Source organism: Serinus canaria, chromosome 12 (genome assembly GCF_022539315.1).
Source record: "Serinus canaria isolate serCan28SL12 chromosome 12, serCan2020, whole genome shotgun sequence".
Taxonomy (NCBI): Eukaryota; Metazoa; Chordata; class Aves; order Passeriformes; family Fringillidae; genus Serinus; species Serinus canaria.
The window spans coordinates 15,951,197-15,968,364 of NC_066326.1; the positions used below are offsets into that span (position 1 = coordinate 15,951,197).

Genomic DNA, 17,168 nt, shown 5'->3' on the forward strand with positions numbered 1-17,168 from the left:
GGGCTGTGGGCCAGATGAGGCAGGAGCAAATCTGAAATATATCAACAATGTCATCATGTTCTGTTCCCCTCAGTCTGGGCGGAGCTGCAGGTGAGCTGATGAACCCCTGGTTTATACAGGAATTCATCTTAAGGGTAAGTTGGGATTTCTTTTTGTACTCTGGATGCCCAGGAATGGCAGCTGGAAGCTCCTGCCCTCCTGACTTTTCCAGCAAGCCTTTCTGAAGGGATCTGAGTTCCTATGCTGTGGAACACTAAACTTTGACCCCCACAGAGCTTCTCCTTCCAAGTTTTTCATATTTCAGTTCAGTTTTTGAAAGAGCAGGGGAATTCACTGCACAGAAATTACCAGCAGATACTGGGCTAACACTCCAGCAGTTCCTGTGGGAAATTGCAAATGACAGGGGAAAAAGACAATCACACTAGACTTTCATGTAAATAGTTTAATTATATTTCAATGCTTTAAAACACAGAAACACTTGAATTAAATTACATCATAATGCTTCTGCTAAATTATACATCCAAGAACTGTGAGAGGAGGTGCTATGGAACTAAAAGAATATGAGCCCAGCAATTACCCACAATATTCTTTTAGTCTTATTATCTGCACTTCTTTACTCTTAAGGGCAGTCATCACAGGACAAAGCCTACCATCACAGGGAGAATGGTTCAAGAGAATTCCTGTGTAGTTGTGTTTGTTGTTGCACTGCAGCACACAGAACTGGGAGAAGGGCACACACTGGGCTGAGGCATTGAAGAAACAGCTCATCTCACACTTGCTTTTTGTTGAGTTTAAAACAACCATTGAAATTCCAAACCTGAGTTCTGGGGAAAATGCTGCAATTTAAGACAGCTGGACACCGCTACTGCCACATGCTTCCCTGTGCTGCTGCAGAGCCTGGAAAGGGGACAGGCAGTGAAGGGAGAAATCAGCTGTGGCTGCTCTCAGTGAGCACTTGCAGGAGCTGGCAAGTGTGTGTCTGTGTTGGGAGGTATTTGTCTCTCAGCTGATGGCTGGGAGTACCCACAGACACATTCCAAATTCTAAGGACCTAATCTGCATTACACTGAGTATTTGTACCCATGCAGCTTCCTTCCAGCAGCATCCCCAGGGGCAAACAGCAGCAGCCTGGGAGTGCCTCCTGCCACATCTCCTGGCAATGAGGAGTGGGGCTGTTTTTCATACCCCAACCCCTACTCTACCCCCAGAAATCCCTAGTTCTAAAAAGACAGCTGGATACTGAAAAACTAAAGCAATTTAGCCCTGCAAAGCTGCCCTGAGGGAAGCTGGAAGAGGAAAGGCTGGTAAGGAGCTGTGCCCTGCAGGGGTCAGGGGCACAGGCCCAGGAAAGAGTCTGCATTTAATGAATCTGGGAAAAACAATCACACAGGGGAAGAACAAAAACTAACAGCAGGTCCAAACTTGCTACAAAGCACATGGTACCTGAATTACCACTCTGAAACAACTCTTTGCATAAAGCTTTAGATCTGCATTCAAATTTTGGCTTTCCCTGATTCCCTTTTAACTGATGCTGTGGATGGAATAAAATCTGATTGACGATGCCTGTAACCACACAAAGATCAGGAGGTGATCAGGGCATAGCTGGGCACTGATGCTGCTCCCTGGCTGCTGTGCTGGTCTGCAGCACTTGGGGCCAGTGCCCACCAAAAGGCTTTCAGCCAACAGACCCCCACACTCTACTGCCACATGCCAAGGTGGCCAGAGACCCCTTGGCACTCTCTTCCTCCTGCAGCCGTGAAGGATGCACAGGCAGAGAGATGCTTCAGGGCTACAGGGAAAACCCCTGGCTTACCTGTCTAGTCCCACCTACCTGTTCCTAGCAGGTAACTCGAGCAGAGGCTAAGGCAAAGCTCTGTGTTCCCTTCAGCAGGAAGAAGAGAAGGCTCTGACTGCAGGTCCTGGCAGGTAAGGAAGTACAAACCAGCTGTTAGTCATCTCTGGGGGCAAACACTGGGTTGCTGTTGAGCCAATACATGTTTTTCCTTTTTTAAAAGAAAGTATTTCAAAGCTTAATGCTTTTTCCTGGATAACACTCTGCACTGTAGAAACTTCCCTGAGCCAAAGCAGGAAGGGATAGATGGTATTGGAACCCTAGTTCTGCTCAACTCTTCTTTGTGGCCCAAGCACTTGTTCCTAGCTCAGCAGGGCTCACATAGCCAGACAGTGATAGTCCCTGGCTCTAGCTGTGTGAAATCCCCTCTGTCTATACAGTAGCTCTAATTTGGGATATTCAGCCACTTCCTCAGATTAAGATGTTATCAGCCAAATCTTCACTGTTTCACTTTTTCAAGCCAGTGAATTCCCCATGCTACAACATCACCCTGGGAGGTGATGTTTATCAGCAGCCACAGGCCTGGGAGGGGATAAATCCCATAGTTGTGTTCTCCTTGCTGTGCCCCAGGTCACCCCTCAGCTGGGGCAAGCAGCTCTCCTGGCTCAAAGAGGCTTTGCCACCAGTCCCCACCCAGGACTGGCCAGAGCTGTGGTCACTGGACAGAGAGGCTCATCCATCACTTTCCTTGGGGCCTGGGCACACAAAGCCAGTGGAGAAGTTCTCTGAAATGTGCACCTCTTTCCTTCCCTGAGCCAGAGAGCACAGCTCTGTGCTCTGACAGGGTAATCTACACAAAGCAGGCACTGTTCCTAAGCTCAAAGCTTGGTAGGTGGTGTCAGGCAGTGCCAGCCCAGAAACTGGAGCTCAGGAGCTTTTAATGGTAACACACACACCAGAAAATCACCACTGCCCTCACAAAGGGTTCATTTCCCAGAGTGATGGCACTTCCTGTGCCCATGTGTAACACAAACCAACAGGTGACCAGCTGGGCTCAGTGGATCAGCCATGCTTGAGGGAGTCACTGCTTTGTTGGTTTCATCCTCCTCATTGTCAGCAGGATCCTGGAGCAGGGCAGGGCCCGGTCATGCATTGATGGCGTTGGCCATGTCAGTAAACACCAGGCGGCTGGGTCTCTGCAGGGCTCCCTGGCTCGGCAGCAGCACCTGCAGGGGAGCAGGAGAGCTCAGAGCCAGCACAGCTGCCTTGGCTCAGGCACTGGCTGCACCTTGACAAGGCATTCACCCCTCCCGAGGGAGGCTGCCTGGCTAACAAGGCGTTAACAAGGCTGTGACAGGAAAATACAGCAGGCTGGAGAGTTAGTCAGCACATCCATGCCAGTTTAAAATCCCCCACATCATTGGATTATTGGGTCCCACTATTTATATATACAAGGCAGCATGAAAAGCTTGAGATATCACGAAGGCCTGGAAATGTGCCTCTGCCTGATCTTGAGCTGTTGTTTTAGACTCTCCCTCTGTTTTTACATTGAATCCTTAAACTTTTGTACTTTCCAAGCATTAGCAAGAGGGATCTGAGGTAGCCTGCTGGCCAGTCTGTCCCTGGAGAGGATGATTCTGGTTTTAATGGGCTGAGGTTAACTCTGGCCTTACAATTTCCCCCCTTTAGTACCTCCAGGTAAGCCCCCTATGTGGATTAATAGAGGGATCTGATGTTGTCCTAGTATGTGCTACTCAGAGGACAAGACCCTTTGCTTTTATACACCACATTTCCTGCTTTCCAAACTAGTATATTTCATATATTGGTTATCTTTAATATTCCAACACGTCTCCTTTGAACTCTTCAGCAGGCTGAGAATGTCTCAAGGTAAGTATTTTATAATTGCAGTTGTATTTATTATTTCCCCTTTCCTTTTCTGCCCACACCAAGCTTGCTACAGATTTTCTGAAGATATGAAGTGTATGGAAACAGAACTGTTTGGGAGAACTCCTGCTGGACAGGAAAAGCAGGGGATGACATGGGTAACACAGAGTAGCTGGAAAGGAACGCATGAAAGGAAAGGTATGTCTGCTCCAAGGATGGGCTGTGTAAGGGACACCTGTTCCAACCATCCCTGCTGGCTCTTTTAAAAAGGCTTTTTGTGTAGAGTGGTGACAAAGTGAACAGACAACACTGTGAAACTGGACCCAAACAGTGGTGGGAAGCCCTTCTTTACCATTTCTCCTACCTCTTGTTACACTGGGCAGGAGAGAGCCTCCTGTCAAACACTGCCTGACTCCTTAGTCCACCCTAAGCACTCCAAAACACTCAAGTCCCTACCTGCAGGGCTGGCAGAGATGGGGAAGTCCTCCTGAGACCTTCCCTACCTTGCAGCCTGCAAAATCTCCTTGGCCCTGTTGGAAAGCAGCGCAGGTAGCAGTGGCTGCAGAGAGCCTGGGCTGGTTGCTGCCTACCTTGCTGTGTGATGCCTGGGAAGATGCTGCATCTCGCCCGTGTTCCAGCAGCTCCTGCTCCAGCTCATCCTGTTCCTCGGTGGGATCGAAGTTGTACATGGGCATGAGCTGGTGCCGCAGCTTCTCCAACCTGCCCGAGGGAGGGGAGGGAAAGGCTGGGCTGAGAAGGACAGGGCTCAGGCTGCTCCCCACCCCACTGCTGAGGCTTTCTGCAGGCTCCTTCTCCTGCTGCACAGGGATTCTGCTCCTGTGGCTCTTGCTGGATGAAGCTAAGAACCTATTACAGCTGGCAGGAGTGCAAGACACCCAGAGTGCAGTTACAGGAATTAACTGCCATCACTAATCTATGTTGGCAGGCTTTTATACACAGAGGAATCGGGATTTAAGTTCTTGCAGACCTTTAAAGATTAGGCTTTATGTGGAGGGACAAAAGAAACAGTGGAACATACTGGCTTGGCATGTTGTGACTTCTCCCCCTGTCCCTCTGCCCACACCAGCCCATCCTGCCAGTCACAGCCTGCCAGCAGCATTTCACTTCAAGCTCCAGTGGCCTGAGAGTACTTTAACTCTGGGGCTGAAATACATAAAATTAAACAGAAAATAATAAACAATAAATAGAAAATAGGAAAGACATTCTCACAGGGAGCTGATGCCTGTGGACACTGTTCCTACTCTTGTATCATTGCTCCAAGAGACAGAGCTATGAATTATTACTCAAAGGGTCTCCTCAGAGCTGGATGATGGATGGGGTGGCTCCTGGGAGAACACTGAGTCCTGCCTTTGGCTATAGCTGAGTTTTGGAGTAGAAGGAAACACACAAGCAGTTACTGGCAGTGTCACCACAAGTATCTATTTTGGCAAGTTTTAGGATGACACATTCTTCCCCTGCTTCTCTATGGGCTTACCAGCACAACCATTATCTCCAGCAGTGCTACTTTCACAGGCCAAGCACTGGCTGCTCCTGCAGCAGCACCCAGACCTGGGCTTTAGGGCTGGGCTAGGAAATTTTACAGTGGGCAACAGCACTTTCTGGAAGTCTGGCCTGGCCAGATCTGCCCAAGAGCAAGGGAGGGAGGAGGTACCAGAGCTTACAGATCTTCACCAGAGTCCCTGCTGTGAGATGGAAGAACCGAGACATGATTCTCCCTGTATGCTGCTCTCCTCTCTATTTTCAGGCAGGAGCTTAGCAAGGAAATTAAGACATTAACTCCTGGGCTGAAGCTGCATCTCTGCACTGTGCTGCTGCCAGTAGCTGTCACTGCCTGGGCTGCTAGAAAACATAGGAATCTGGGAATGGCTGAAACCTGAGATATACACTTGTCATGATGGAGTTCCCAGCTTCTTTATACAGCCATAACCCTCTCCTCTGTTTTGATGCATCTCACAGGTGAAGTGTGATGAGTTTGTAGGATCCCTGACCTCCTCCTGCTCAGACTTATTCTCCTTCCAAAGCTGTGGAGGAGTCTTTGACACTCTGGTGTCAGAGGGATGCCCAGTCCCAGGAGTGCAGTGTGCCAGCCTCGGTCACACAATGTTCTCCCACAGCCATCACCTGCACTGTCCCCATCTCCTCCTGAGCTCACTCTGCATTTTGAATCACTGAGTTCCCTTCAGTCAATAACATATCTTACTTACCTCTTCCTCTTCCTGATATACAGAACCTGAAGGAGAAAAAGAAGCATCATTACAGCAGTCCCAGTAGGATGGGGAATAGCTGAGAAATTTTGGGCACACAGGAAAGAGCTAGAGAAGGTTGGTGTCACTGTGCACCGCAGTGGGGGAAGGGAGAAGTGACAATGAAAATGACATTGCATATGCATCACTGTGAGCTTGGCAGCACATCATGTCTAACACTAAGTGCTCAGTGGCCTGTTATTAGGTGTGTTAGTAGTAGTAGGAGTATTAGGTGTATTACAGGTGTAGCTCAGCACATTTCTGTGGCTGCAGGACATTTGTTGCAGTTTAAGAGTGGATGAAAAAGCTTCCCTTTGTGATTTTCATGTGCAGATTTCCTATAGCACAGAAGTGCTGCTACCCCCTCCCCAGTACAAAGGGAAGAAGCAAAGAGAGAGGGCATGCTCAGGGACTTGCCTCTGTCAGCCTGTGCAGGGAAGAAAGGGAGGCTTTGGGCCTCCACAGCCTTGTTCTGAGAACTACAGACGCTGGATGCTGCTCTTGGGAACTTTTGACTGTTTCCAGGTTTTCTTAGGGGCTTTTGGAAAAATTCCTCCTGGGGCCTGCAATGAAATTTTGCAGTAGGCTCCTCTGATGGCTGTATTAGTGAAGCCCTTCCTTGCACAAGGAATGGGAGCTTGCTGCTACCTCCTGTTCTCTGTTAGCAGGGAAATGATCTGGTTACATAAAAGGAGAACTGCAGCCCTTGCACTGCCTGTGGTGAGCCCAGAACTGGGGTACCTGAAAACTTCTGCCCACAGCATTAATGGCAAGGTTAGTGACACACCAAACCTTCAAGGACTGATACCCAGCATGCAGAACTTTGGAAATGCAGTCCAGGGTGAGTCTTGCTAAGATGGCCACTTTAATTCAAAAAGAATTACCCCATGTCCACAGGGGGGACTTACATGGTTTCAACAGTCTGCTTGAAAAGTTAATATGGAGAAACTTTCTTGTGGGGCCCAAGAGAAGGTTTAAATCAATGCAGCTGTTCCAGGTAACAAGTCAGAACAGAATCTGCTTTTTTCTTTTTTAATTTAACTTCCTATTGCTATTAAAAACAAATACTGATACATATGGATGCTCCTAGGCCTGCTGAGCACCCCATTTGGATCAGACCTCAGGGAGACTACAGAAATACTGGAGCACTTGATAAAGGCCTTAAAAAAGAAAGGAATCTCAGGAACTATCAGTTCCCACCAGTTCTGGGTGAGACTTGAATAGAATGCAAATAAATTATTCAGTGCAAACCAGTCCTAGAACCTCCAGCCACCCTCCATCCTCAAGAGACAGGAATGTTTAGCTGGGCTCTCTTACCATTGCTACAGCCAAGCCAATCACAGTAATGATCCCAAAGGAAAGCAGCATGGTGCTCATGCCAGGTCCAGTGCTGGCCATATCTGGGATTTTGGTGCTGTTGAAACTGGTAGTCTCAGGGCTTATGGTGGCTGTTTGTGGTACAGTCACATCCAGAGCTGTCCCTGGGTTTGGCTTGGCTGTGGTGGGGGTGCTGTGATGTAAGTCATGCACAGAGGGTGAGCTGTAACTCATCCTGCCAGCTCTTGGTAGCTCCTGTTACCAAGCTGTTGTCCTCTCCCATCAGCTACAGGAGTGCAGAGCTGCCCTTCCAGTTGAGGGCCCCACGTGAGACCTCTCCTGCAGCATCACCACTGATGGGTTTTCCTCAGGGTAGGAACCACACTGGACTTGGCCTAGGACAGAATGACAACAAATAAGCAATGCAGAGCTCTTGGAGACAGGCACAACCTTTCCCACAGTTCCCCAATTCACCAGCAGTTTTTGAATGCCTGCTCAAAGTAAGAAAAATGGTTTTTAAGCTTACTGTGAGCCCCCAAAGTCATGCCTGATTCACTTGGAGTTGGTGATAACTCTCCCATCACTACTCCTTGTCTCTGGTGTGCTCCAGGCTGAACCAGGTGGTCTCTATCTGCCCCACAATAGAGCATCTTCATGCTTCTGTCTCTTTCTTTTAATTTTTGAAAAGTTGTATTGATCCCCTTACCAGTGGGAACATACCCAATGAAATGACACTCAGCTGTGAGGCATCCATATCTCAGGATGCTTTTTATTGAATCCAAAGTAGGAGTTCCCTGTTGTGGTGAATTCCTGCACTATCCATTGTCTCACTGCTGCTCATCCCAGTGCTCTGGAAAGGGTGGGTTGCATCAGTCCTCCATCTAAAGACACCAAGTATTTCTCAATCCCTCATGAAAGCACCCACTCAAGCTTAGTCATGCACTGGCAATTATCAATATAATTTTAAAATTAGTCCAATTTTGGACTGGAGTTGTGAAATTTGATAGATCTGTTCATGCTGAGAACATGAAAGGCTTTAATTGCTTCATACTTCTATTGTGCAAATGATCAAGAGAGAGTTGCAAAACACCATGGGATGAGCCTATGGGAAGCATTTGCACACTTTGTTTATAAAAACACTGTATGTAACCTTAGATCATCAGCTGCTTCCCTGAAAACGCAGCTACCTCTGGAGCTGAGCTGACCTGAGAACTTCTGTAGCAGTTCTCTGGTAATTTCCCTGCAATTTAGCAGACATTACATCTCTGGGCTGGAATGTAGCTGGGACAGAGGGGTTAGCGAGCTCTGAATAGAAAAAGATGTGCCTGCAAAGAGAAATGAGCCATTGTTCTGCTCCACTCTGTTCCATTCCAGGCAAGGTTACTGTGCAGTTCCCATACTGTGGTGCCTTACTGCTGTCCACAACTGCAGGAAGCAGCATGATCAACATCTGCCACTAACAGCTGGAACAGGGAAACACCCCAGGCAAGCAGCACCAGCCTGTGCTGTGGTCAGTCAGCAGATGGAGCAGTCACCTCCACTTGTCCTGCAGCTCCCTGAGCAGGTAAATGCTTTGCCACTTATGCAGGGTCTGTCTCAGTCCCCTGGAAACAACTTTGTGAAGCAAAGGGGAATTCTGAAGTGCCTGGGAGACGCTGTCAAGCTCCCTGGAGTTTCCAGAGAAATGTTAAAAATAACAGTTCTGGTCTGGTCTCTCCTAACATTGTGCTGGGTCACGAGTCATTGCAGCTGAAGGGGATTGTGCCCTTCACTGACCATCAAGCCCTGCACTCTGCTTACACCACAGGGCACCTGGACTTCTCCAGCCACTCCTGACCACAGCAGAGCTCAGGTGCAGTACACACTTGGGCACAAAGATGGCAAACTTAAAATCAGTGTCACAACAACAGCAGCAGCAGCGACAGCCCAGCAGGGAAAGGGAAGGACTTATTGAGTAGATCAAGCAGCTGCTCAGGCAGAATCCATCAATTTGTGCTATTCAGGGAAACTTTCCACAATGATAAAACCCATTTTTTAAAGGAAAAAACACTGCCAAGGAAATAAAGAGTGGAAAAAGAGGTTAAGTGAAAGGAGTGAAGCAGACCCAAGAGCTTTGCAGAGTATGGCTCTAGGTCTTGAACAGCTCCTAAATTTTGGGAACAAAATGGGTTAGGCCTTCAGCTGAATGTGGTGTCAAAAAAGGCTGGGTTGAAATAAGCCAGCTGAAACTCTGGTCAAGGGAGAATGGGGACTCTTGCTCTTGGCATCCTGCTCATGCTGAAGGATTCCCATGCAAACAGACCTAGCTCTAAAAGAAGTCCTGCATCAAAGGTTTCTGACCTGACTTAGACAACCACTCCCAGGTTCACATAGGAATGTTTCTGCTCCCCAGCTCCTCCTGGTCCAGGCTGCAGACAGTCAGATAGAGGCTGAGTGCAAGGATGGCCCAGGGCCCAGAGCTTACACAGCAGAGCTGGGGGGGAATCATCTTTCCCCACCACCTGCCTTTCCCAGTTGTCATCCTGGTGCTGGAAGTTTGATCTGCAGGCTGGGCACACTCCAAGCCTCTGATGGCAGCTGTAGGGCCAGGGACAGCTACTACCTATCACTGGCAGGTTCCAGCATAGTCCACGCACAAATAGAACAGAAGAGGAACCAGATCCTCAGCTGCTGCCAGCTGGCATTGTTCCACTGCCTGCACCAAGAGAGCTTGCACAGCCAGGAGTGTTCTGTGCTGGGCTCTGCTGGGTCTGCAAATAAGGACAACACCTTTGTTTCTCTCCCAAGCCAGCATTTCCAAACTGAGCTCTGACTGATAGGTGCTGCTCACTTCTGAGATGCAGAAAATTGTTTTGGGCCCCACCTTGAGCCTTTTCTGAAGTACTGGTTTTAATCTCTGTGCTGCTGTTTAATTTTGGGTGTGACAGGAACAGAGATTTGTGTCACAGGGATGAAAATGGGTCTCTGGATGAAGAATAACAAGTATAGTTTATTCATTACTTCACCAAGATGAAGTATTTGTAGTAACTCAGCAATGCAAGCGGCACTGTGTTGCTGCTGGCAACGGGATGTGGCTTCCCAGTGGGTGAACTTTTGGCTTCCCCCACCTCTTCTCCAGAGCTGACCAGGCACCAGGGCAGCGACGAAGCCCCCGACCGTGTGTGCCCGCTGCCCCGGAGCTCTCCGGCTGTCACCCTCCCGCTGTCCGAGAAGGGCACAGTCCCATTCCCCCGGCCCAGGCGCGGGGACCCTTCCCATCAATGTCACCGCTCCTCCGACCCCGCTCTGACACACACCGGATTAGCAGCGAGCGCCCTGGCCCCGTGCGCGCAGCGCCGCTGCCCGGTCTCCATCCCTGCGGGAAGTCCCTCCTTCCCTATCCCGAGAAGTTTCCGGGAGGATAACGGGTTACGGGGCCCTTCCCGCTGCCCAGGCGGCGCCGGCTCAGCCTCGGGCTCACAGCCGGCTTCCCGCGCGGCGCTACCGCCGGGCCCGCCCGGGGCCGGACCCCGAGAGGCCACGGCAACCCCCTAAGTGCCCGCGGGAGGGACGGGACGGCGCAGCCGACCACCCCCGCAGCGCAGCCCGGCCCGGCCCACCCCGCGCCTCCCTGGAAGCGCCCCCCGCGCCGGGGCGGCCGGGCCGGCACTTACTGCGCGCTGCCGCCGAGGCGTCCGGTCCGCCCGGGGCGCGGGCGCAGCGGCCGCCGGGGGCCGCGCCCGGGGCCGCGGGGGCCGGGCCGGGCCGCGCCGCTCGGCTCCGCGCGCACCGCCGCTGGCCCCGCCCCGCCGCACGTCGCCCCAGGCCATTGGTCGGCGCCCGCGAGGCTCGGTTCGCGATTGGTCGGCGCGGCTGTCACTCATGCGCGCGGCGGTGGCGGGGCCGGCGGTGCGCGCGCCCGGGAGCGGCTCCGTGCGAGGCCGCTCCTTCACGGTCCTGCCGCGGGACGGGAGGTGGCTCCCCACGGCTCCGGTCCCCGAGGCAGCCGGCTGTACCCCCAGCCCCACTGGGAGCCGGTTGGGCTCCCGTCCCCGAGGGAGCAGGCTGTGTCCCCGGCCGCGCCGGGAGCCATGAGGTGAGGCGTCGCTGTGCGCGCGCTCGCCTCAGAGCAGCGCCGGGCCCACTCTCGCCCCTCAGGCGAAGGGAGCCCCCGGCCGTGCTCGTGGTGTTTCATGTTTAGGGAGAGCTGAGAGGCTGGAAGAGGAGTCGCCTCCGGTCCCGGTGCTGCTCATAAATCTCGTTCACCGCCGCGGGTCGGCAGCTCCTGGCTGCCCTCCCCGATGTGGCCGCGGGGCTGTGCGGCGCCGGCTCAGCCGGCCACTGACAGCAGCTGGAACCGGACTTGGACACTGCGAGCTCCAGCCCTTGCTCAAGCCTGTGTGCGGGGCAGGGCCGAGAGTGCGAGTGGTCGAGCCATTCCCCAGCCACCTGTGCACGTGTGAGGCTACAGGGAGAGGGAGCCGGGGCTGAAAGGACCAAACCACGGAATTGCAGAGGGGAAAGGGAAATCTGCTTCCTCCCTGTGTGCAGACTGGTATTTGTACCAAGAAGTAGCATGCAGAGATTTTACATAAGTAGCTGGTCTCCTTTATTAAAGGAGACAAAACAAAGAGCCACTGGAGAGAGTCCAGCAGAGGGCAACAAAGATGAAGGGTGTGAAGTATGTGTCTTATGAGGAGAGGCCGCAGGAGCTGAGCCTGTTTAGTTCGGAGAAAAGTGAGAGAGGATCTCATTAATGCATATAAGTACTCTTAGGAGGTTGTCAAGAGGGTGATGCTCAGCAGCAGGATGAGGAGTAATGGCCATAAAGTAAAACACAAGAAGTTTCACTTCAACATTAGGAAGAGCTTCTTTATGCTGAAGGTGGCAGGGCACTGGAATAGGCTGCTCAGTGGGCTCATGCAGTCTCCCTCTCTGGAGATACACTAAACCCACCTGGCCGTGTTCCTGTGTCACCTTCTTTGGTTGGGAAGTTGGACTGGATGATCTTCAAAGGTCCCTTCTAACCCCCCAGCAGTTCTGCGTCTCTGTGCAAATTGTTTCAGCCGCAGCCAATTAAAATCTTCTCTGCCTCCCTTAGAACCTAGTGGTTGTTAATGTTTTATTCTTTTAGTGTTTCTCTTGTAGCAGTAAATGGGGCCTTGGAGTGGGAAGCTTCCCAAATAGATACTGTAGCTGACAGACCTGGGGGCTGTTTGTCTCTCTGCTGAGAGTAACACAGATGGTAAAAATGGGATCCTTGGGCTCTTAGAGCATCCATCCCTTTGCTAGGAGGGAGCAGGTAAGACAGTCTGGAGATCTTTGCTGCAGGGTATCCTTCTGCTGCTTCCCTGGGTTGTGTTTGATTTTACAGAGGAGGGCAGTGGAGGCTTGACTGTTTTAGGGTTTCCCTGTGCAGCAGGAGCAGGACTGTGGTGCCAGCGTCTGCCAGGCTGGAGCCAAGTTGGTCTCTCCAGCTCTCCCTGCAGCAGTATTCCTAGGGGGCAGCTGCCAGCTGCTCAGTAGTTGTTTGTGTGGTGATTTTTGGGAGAAATTGGAGTAGAGGAGGTTGTGGCCTCTCTGAGACAGTGTTGAAAAGCAACCATCAATAGCAAAATGGCAATGAGTGCTCAGGGAAACCCATAGTTGCTCCAGGGACTGTGAGTCAGAAAAGAGAGGGGCCCTCATTTCTCATGGATCACAACAGGAAAATGTGGTTGTTGTTCTGTTTGTCTCGAACAGTTCCAAGTGTGATATGCCGCAGCTGTTTTGTAAGGTTTCATTTCCTTTGTCTCCTGCAGTCATCTTGTTTGTTTTTATTCCCCCTCTGTCTGGCTCTGCCTCTTCTCTCCTTTAAGAGACCGACTTCCCTCTAGCAGGGTTTGCCCTTTGTGGCCTTTCCATCTTTCAAATGTTTCCCTTCCCTCTATTATGTTGTGAGGTTTACTCCTTCCTCTGCTCTTAGCAGTTCAGCTCTGGCTCCGTGTCCCCTTGTTTGTCCTCTGGGGATGGTAACAGTGTGAAACACCCTTGATCCATGAAGTCCAGGTCTTCTGTGAGCATCCCTGCCAACCTCTGACTTGTGGTTTATGAAGAGAGAGGAATAAAAGAAATAATCTAGGAGAGACTGAAGGTCTTCCTACAGGGAAACCAGGGTGATCCACCTGTGGGGTGGAGAGCCAAGGATTGGAGCTGAAGGTTGGTGTGTCAATAACTTTCTGGGACCTGGGATGGGCAGCAGATCTATGCCTGTGTGTGGGCAGCTGACTTCTGCCCTGCCATGGGCACAGACTGGCCTCTGACCTCTGGAGATGGGCAGCTCTGGGAAGAAGCAGGTTGCAGGGTTTAGCTGGTTGGCTGTCCTGTGAGTCTCTTTTGGGGGTAGTCCTTTGTTACTGGTATAGTGTGAGTAATTGGTTTTGTGCTTGTGAGCTGGGATTAGGGCAAGCAGTCTGCATTCTGTCAGAGGGGAGCCTGTTATTTAGTAGACCTAACTCCTCCTCTTCCCTTGCCTTGTTTTCTAGCCCAGAAGAGCTGCAATTGCTGTCCTGTGGAGAACCCACTGACTGTGGTCAGCTGGTGCTTAACCAGTAACCCATGATAGCACCAGGTGAATCTCAGCACTGACAGATCAGTAGGTGGCAACAAGGAACGGGTGTGGAAGCCAGAAACTTCACCACAATGAGATGCCTCACCCATCCACTGCTCAGGAAGTTGTTGAGCCTCCCACCTCAGTGTGTGCCAGGGCGAGGGACTCCAATGAAAGGTGCTGTGCTCTGTCCAAAGCAGTTGTTTCTGAAGCAGTGCTGCAGTGCAGGACCTGGGCTCGTGACTGCCACTGATATGGTCAACTACTGGCAGAAGGTGTTCGAGAAAAATGGGATCCCTGAAGCACAAGAATCCAGTCAATATATTGTGTCATTTGTCCTGGGAGCAAAAACAGTTAAGTAATAGGAAAGGAGTAAGGTCTGTGTGTGCTTCTCACTTCTTCATTTTCATTGAATCTCTTACCTTTTTATCTCATTTAGAGGAAGTAGAACAACTTATCCTCCCTTAGATGACAGAGGGGGCGAGGGGTAGTGTATTACTGCCAGTAGAACACTCAGGGGCCTCTTAAAAGATCTCTTTTGCAGACACTGAAGTGTAACATAAACATCCACCCTGACTTGCCTGATGAAGTGATTCTTAATTTTAATTGGTTTTGTGAACCCCAAAAAGTAGCAGAAGAACAGTTGTAAAGGTTTGTTTCTAAACATGCAGATAAGTTCTTCTGATGACTCTCCAGCTGGTTTCTAGCAGTCCCAGGTGGTTGTGTTTGTCAGCATCCTGTGTCACCCTGGAGGGTGCCCATGGCAGAGGACCCTCCAGTGACACAGGTGGGCAGGTTTTAAAGTGACTTTGTCTTCAGTTTCAGAGTCTGGATTCCAAAAGCCTCCACACTCCACTTACAGCACTGCAGCAGGAGCAAATCCAGCAGCTGAGCCACAAGCGGCTACAAAGGTAGGAGCATCCTCTTGTACCTGTTCCTTTGGAGGCCTTTCCTTCAGCCTAAAAGCAGCCAGAAGAGTGGCAGCAGAGGGAAGGCAGCTCAGATGTCAGCCGTGCTGTGGTGGTTTCTCATGGTGATTCAAATGAGGGGCACAACCTGTCCACCTTCAAGGCCACTGTCCAGTTGGTCAGGCCTCAGCTTGTACTGGTACATGGGGTTATTCCTCCCCAGTTTATATGATTTCATATTACTCCTTGCTGATTTTTATGAGATTCCTGTCAGCCCATTTCTCCAGAGGTCTCTCTGAAAATCTGCACACCCATCTGGTTTGTTAGCTACTCCCAATTCTGTCACTGCAGGCTTGACAAGGGTGCTCTGTGCCTTCAGCCAGACCAGCAAGGTATTGTGGGATATTGATCTTGGGGTACTCTACTAGGAATCAGCCTTCAGTTGAGCCTCGTGCTGCTGAAATCAGCCTTCCAAGCCTGACTGTTCAGTCAGTTTCCAGCCCACCTCATTTATCCAGTCTGTACTGCATCAGTTTGTATAAGAGGATGTGTTGTCTTAGATAACAAAGGTTCTATCATCATCATAGTACGAGGATTTCATATTATCAGAGCTTCTTACCTTCTTGATACAGGCAGCTCCTCTCCACACTGACTTCTCCAGGTCCTCGCAGTAATCTGACTCTCCTCACTCCTCTTTCCTTACTCTTATATAGCACTAGTTCTTATTGATTACAGGTGTGGCCTGTTTAGATCAGGCCCACCTCCAATCTTCAGCAACTGACCCAGCTGCAACTCATTGGGCTTGCAAGATCACCCTCTACAATTCCCCCTTTTTCTTTTAATCACAGAGTTGCAGCATTTCCAGAAGTACATATTCAAATAAATTAACATTATTACATATTTGTATATTTCATTTAGAATTAAGAGTTATACAAATGTTCAAAAGAGCATGTTACAGCACAGACAGATATATATTTCTAAATATTAGTTTAGTTCTACAGCTTTTCCCAATTTACAAAAGCACTTATCTTCAAGGTCTTTTACACTCATATTTAGCAAACACCAATAGCTGTAATTGAGATATTTTGCTAATAGTTTAGTGTTCAAGTCCTGTTCTCAAATCCACAGGGTTATTTTGGTCAAATCCAGTTCTCCCATATCCACGGGGTTATTTGGTCAAATCCAGTTTCCCCCAATTCTATGGGGTTACTTGGTCAAATCCAGTTCTGAATCCTCAGGGTTATTTAGTCAAATCCAGTTTCCTCCAAATCCATTGGGCAATATAGTTTAGTCCTGAATCCACGGGTCCTCCCAAATCCATTGGGCAATATAGTTTAGTCCTGAATCCACAGGTCCTCCCAAATCCATGGGGCAATATAGTTTAGTCCCGAATCACATCAGGGTCACCATTTGTTGTCTTAGATAACTCAAATTCTATCATCATCATCATAGTATGAGAATTTCATATTATCAGAGCTTCATACCTTCTTGATACAGGCAGCTCCTCTACACACTGACTTCTCCAGGTCCTCACAGTAATCTGACTCTCCTCACTCCTCTTTCCTTACTCTTATATAGCACTAGTTCTTATTGATTACAGGTGTGGCCTGTTAAGATCAGGCCCACCTCCAATCTTCAGCAACTGACCCAGCTGCAACTCATTGGGCTTGCAAGGTCATCCTCTACAAGGATGTTACGGGGGACAGTGTCAGAACCCTAGGGAAAGTCAAGACGTGGATTTGGTGCACCAGACTGGTCATTGTGTCATGGGTGACTATCAGCTCATTCAGGAGGGATTTCCCCTTTGTACATCCATGCTGACCAGTCTCAATCGCCTTCCTGCACTTGGCATGTTTGGACGCAGCCTCAAGGACTATTTGTTCCATCAATTTCCCTGGTACCAAGGTGAGGCTTACTGACTTGTAGTTCCTAGTTCCAGTGCTTGATGACAAACTGGGCTGTGGGAAGGGAGCTCTTCCCACTCCCTCAGCGTGCACATGCACATTGCTCATGCAGTTGCTGGCCCTCGGCAGGGGTTGTGCTTAGCACTGAGGAAAGTGTGCCATGAGAGCACCTCTGGTCACCCAGTGCAGTCCCAGAGCACTCACGCTCCCTTTGCCTGCTGCAGGATGCCTGTGCAGTACGTGCTTGGAGAGTGGGACTTCCAGGAGCTGACTCTGAAGATGAGACCCCCAGTGTTTATTCCACGGCCTGAAACAGAGGTATGAATGGGAACATGGTGGGGGCAGGCTTGGATGTGTGAGTTACATGACATGATACAATCAGGGCATTGCTGTGAAGGTATCCTGTATGCTGCGAGGCTGCAGTGATGAGGAAATCACATCACTCCACTTCTTATAGATTGGGGGTGATTCAAAGCTTTTGATCTGGAGCTGATGCTGGTAACCTTTGCCTCCTACCTCAGAGGAAGGGAT

At 50.2% G+C, this 17,168-nt stretch overlaps 2 protein-coding genes across 9 annotated transcripts in view; one reads left to right on the forward strand and one right to left on the reverse strand.

Annotated features, from left to right (window-relative positions):
* Positions 1-427: 427 nt before the first annotated feature.
* On the reverse strand, positions 428-11,037 carry C12H3orf18 (chromosome 12 C3orf18 homolog). Of its 4 annotated transcripts, XR_007778677.1 has the most exons (7): positions 10,911-11,037; positions 7,258-7,652; positions 5,902-5,927; positions 4,267-4,396; positions 2,827-3,018; positions 1,832-1,919; positions 428-897 (listed from the first exon to the last, which is right to left on the reverse strand). XR_007778677.1 is itself a non-coding variant. In XM_030228079.2 (5 exons), the coding sequence occupies exons 2-5, from the start codon at positions 7,489-7,491 to the stop codon at positions 2,938-2,940; spliced, it is 471 nt and encodes a 156-aa protein (XP_030083939.1). In that variant the 5' UTR covers positions 7,492-7,652; positions 10,911-11,037; the 3' UTR covers positions 428-2,937. The 4 variants fall into 4 exon arrangements, 1 of the variants encoding a protein (XP_030083939.1); XR_007778675.1 differs by having other exon boundaries at positions 428-1,919; XR_007778676.1 differs by having other exon boundaries at positions 1,832-3,018.
* Positions 11,038-11,145: 108 nt separating this feature from the next.
* HEMK1 (HemK methyltransferase family member 1) overlaps positions 11,146-17,168 on the forward strand; it is a 29,109-nt gene continuing 23,086 nt past the window's right edge. For 4 of the 5 annotated variants that reach the window (XR_001990683.3, XM_018914983.3, XM_009091009.4 and 1 more), the window contains exons 1-4: positions 11,146-11,332; positions 13,761-14,178; positions 14,645-14,736; positions 16,862-16,955. Coding sequence is in view for 4 of the 5 variants with exons in the window: in XM_018914983.3 (XP_018770528.3) it covers positions 13,918-14,178; positions 14,645-14,736; positions 16,862-16,955 (447 nt within the window). In the remaining variant the exon portion in view is untranslated. Of the gene's footprint in view, positions 11,333-13,111; positions 13,435-13,760; positions 14,179-14,644; positions 14,737-16,861; positions 16,956-17,168 lie in introns of those variants that run through there. The other variant, XM_030228071.2, reaches the window with a different exon arrangement.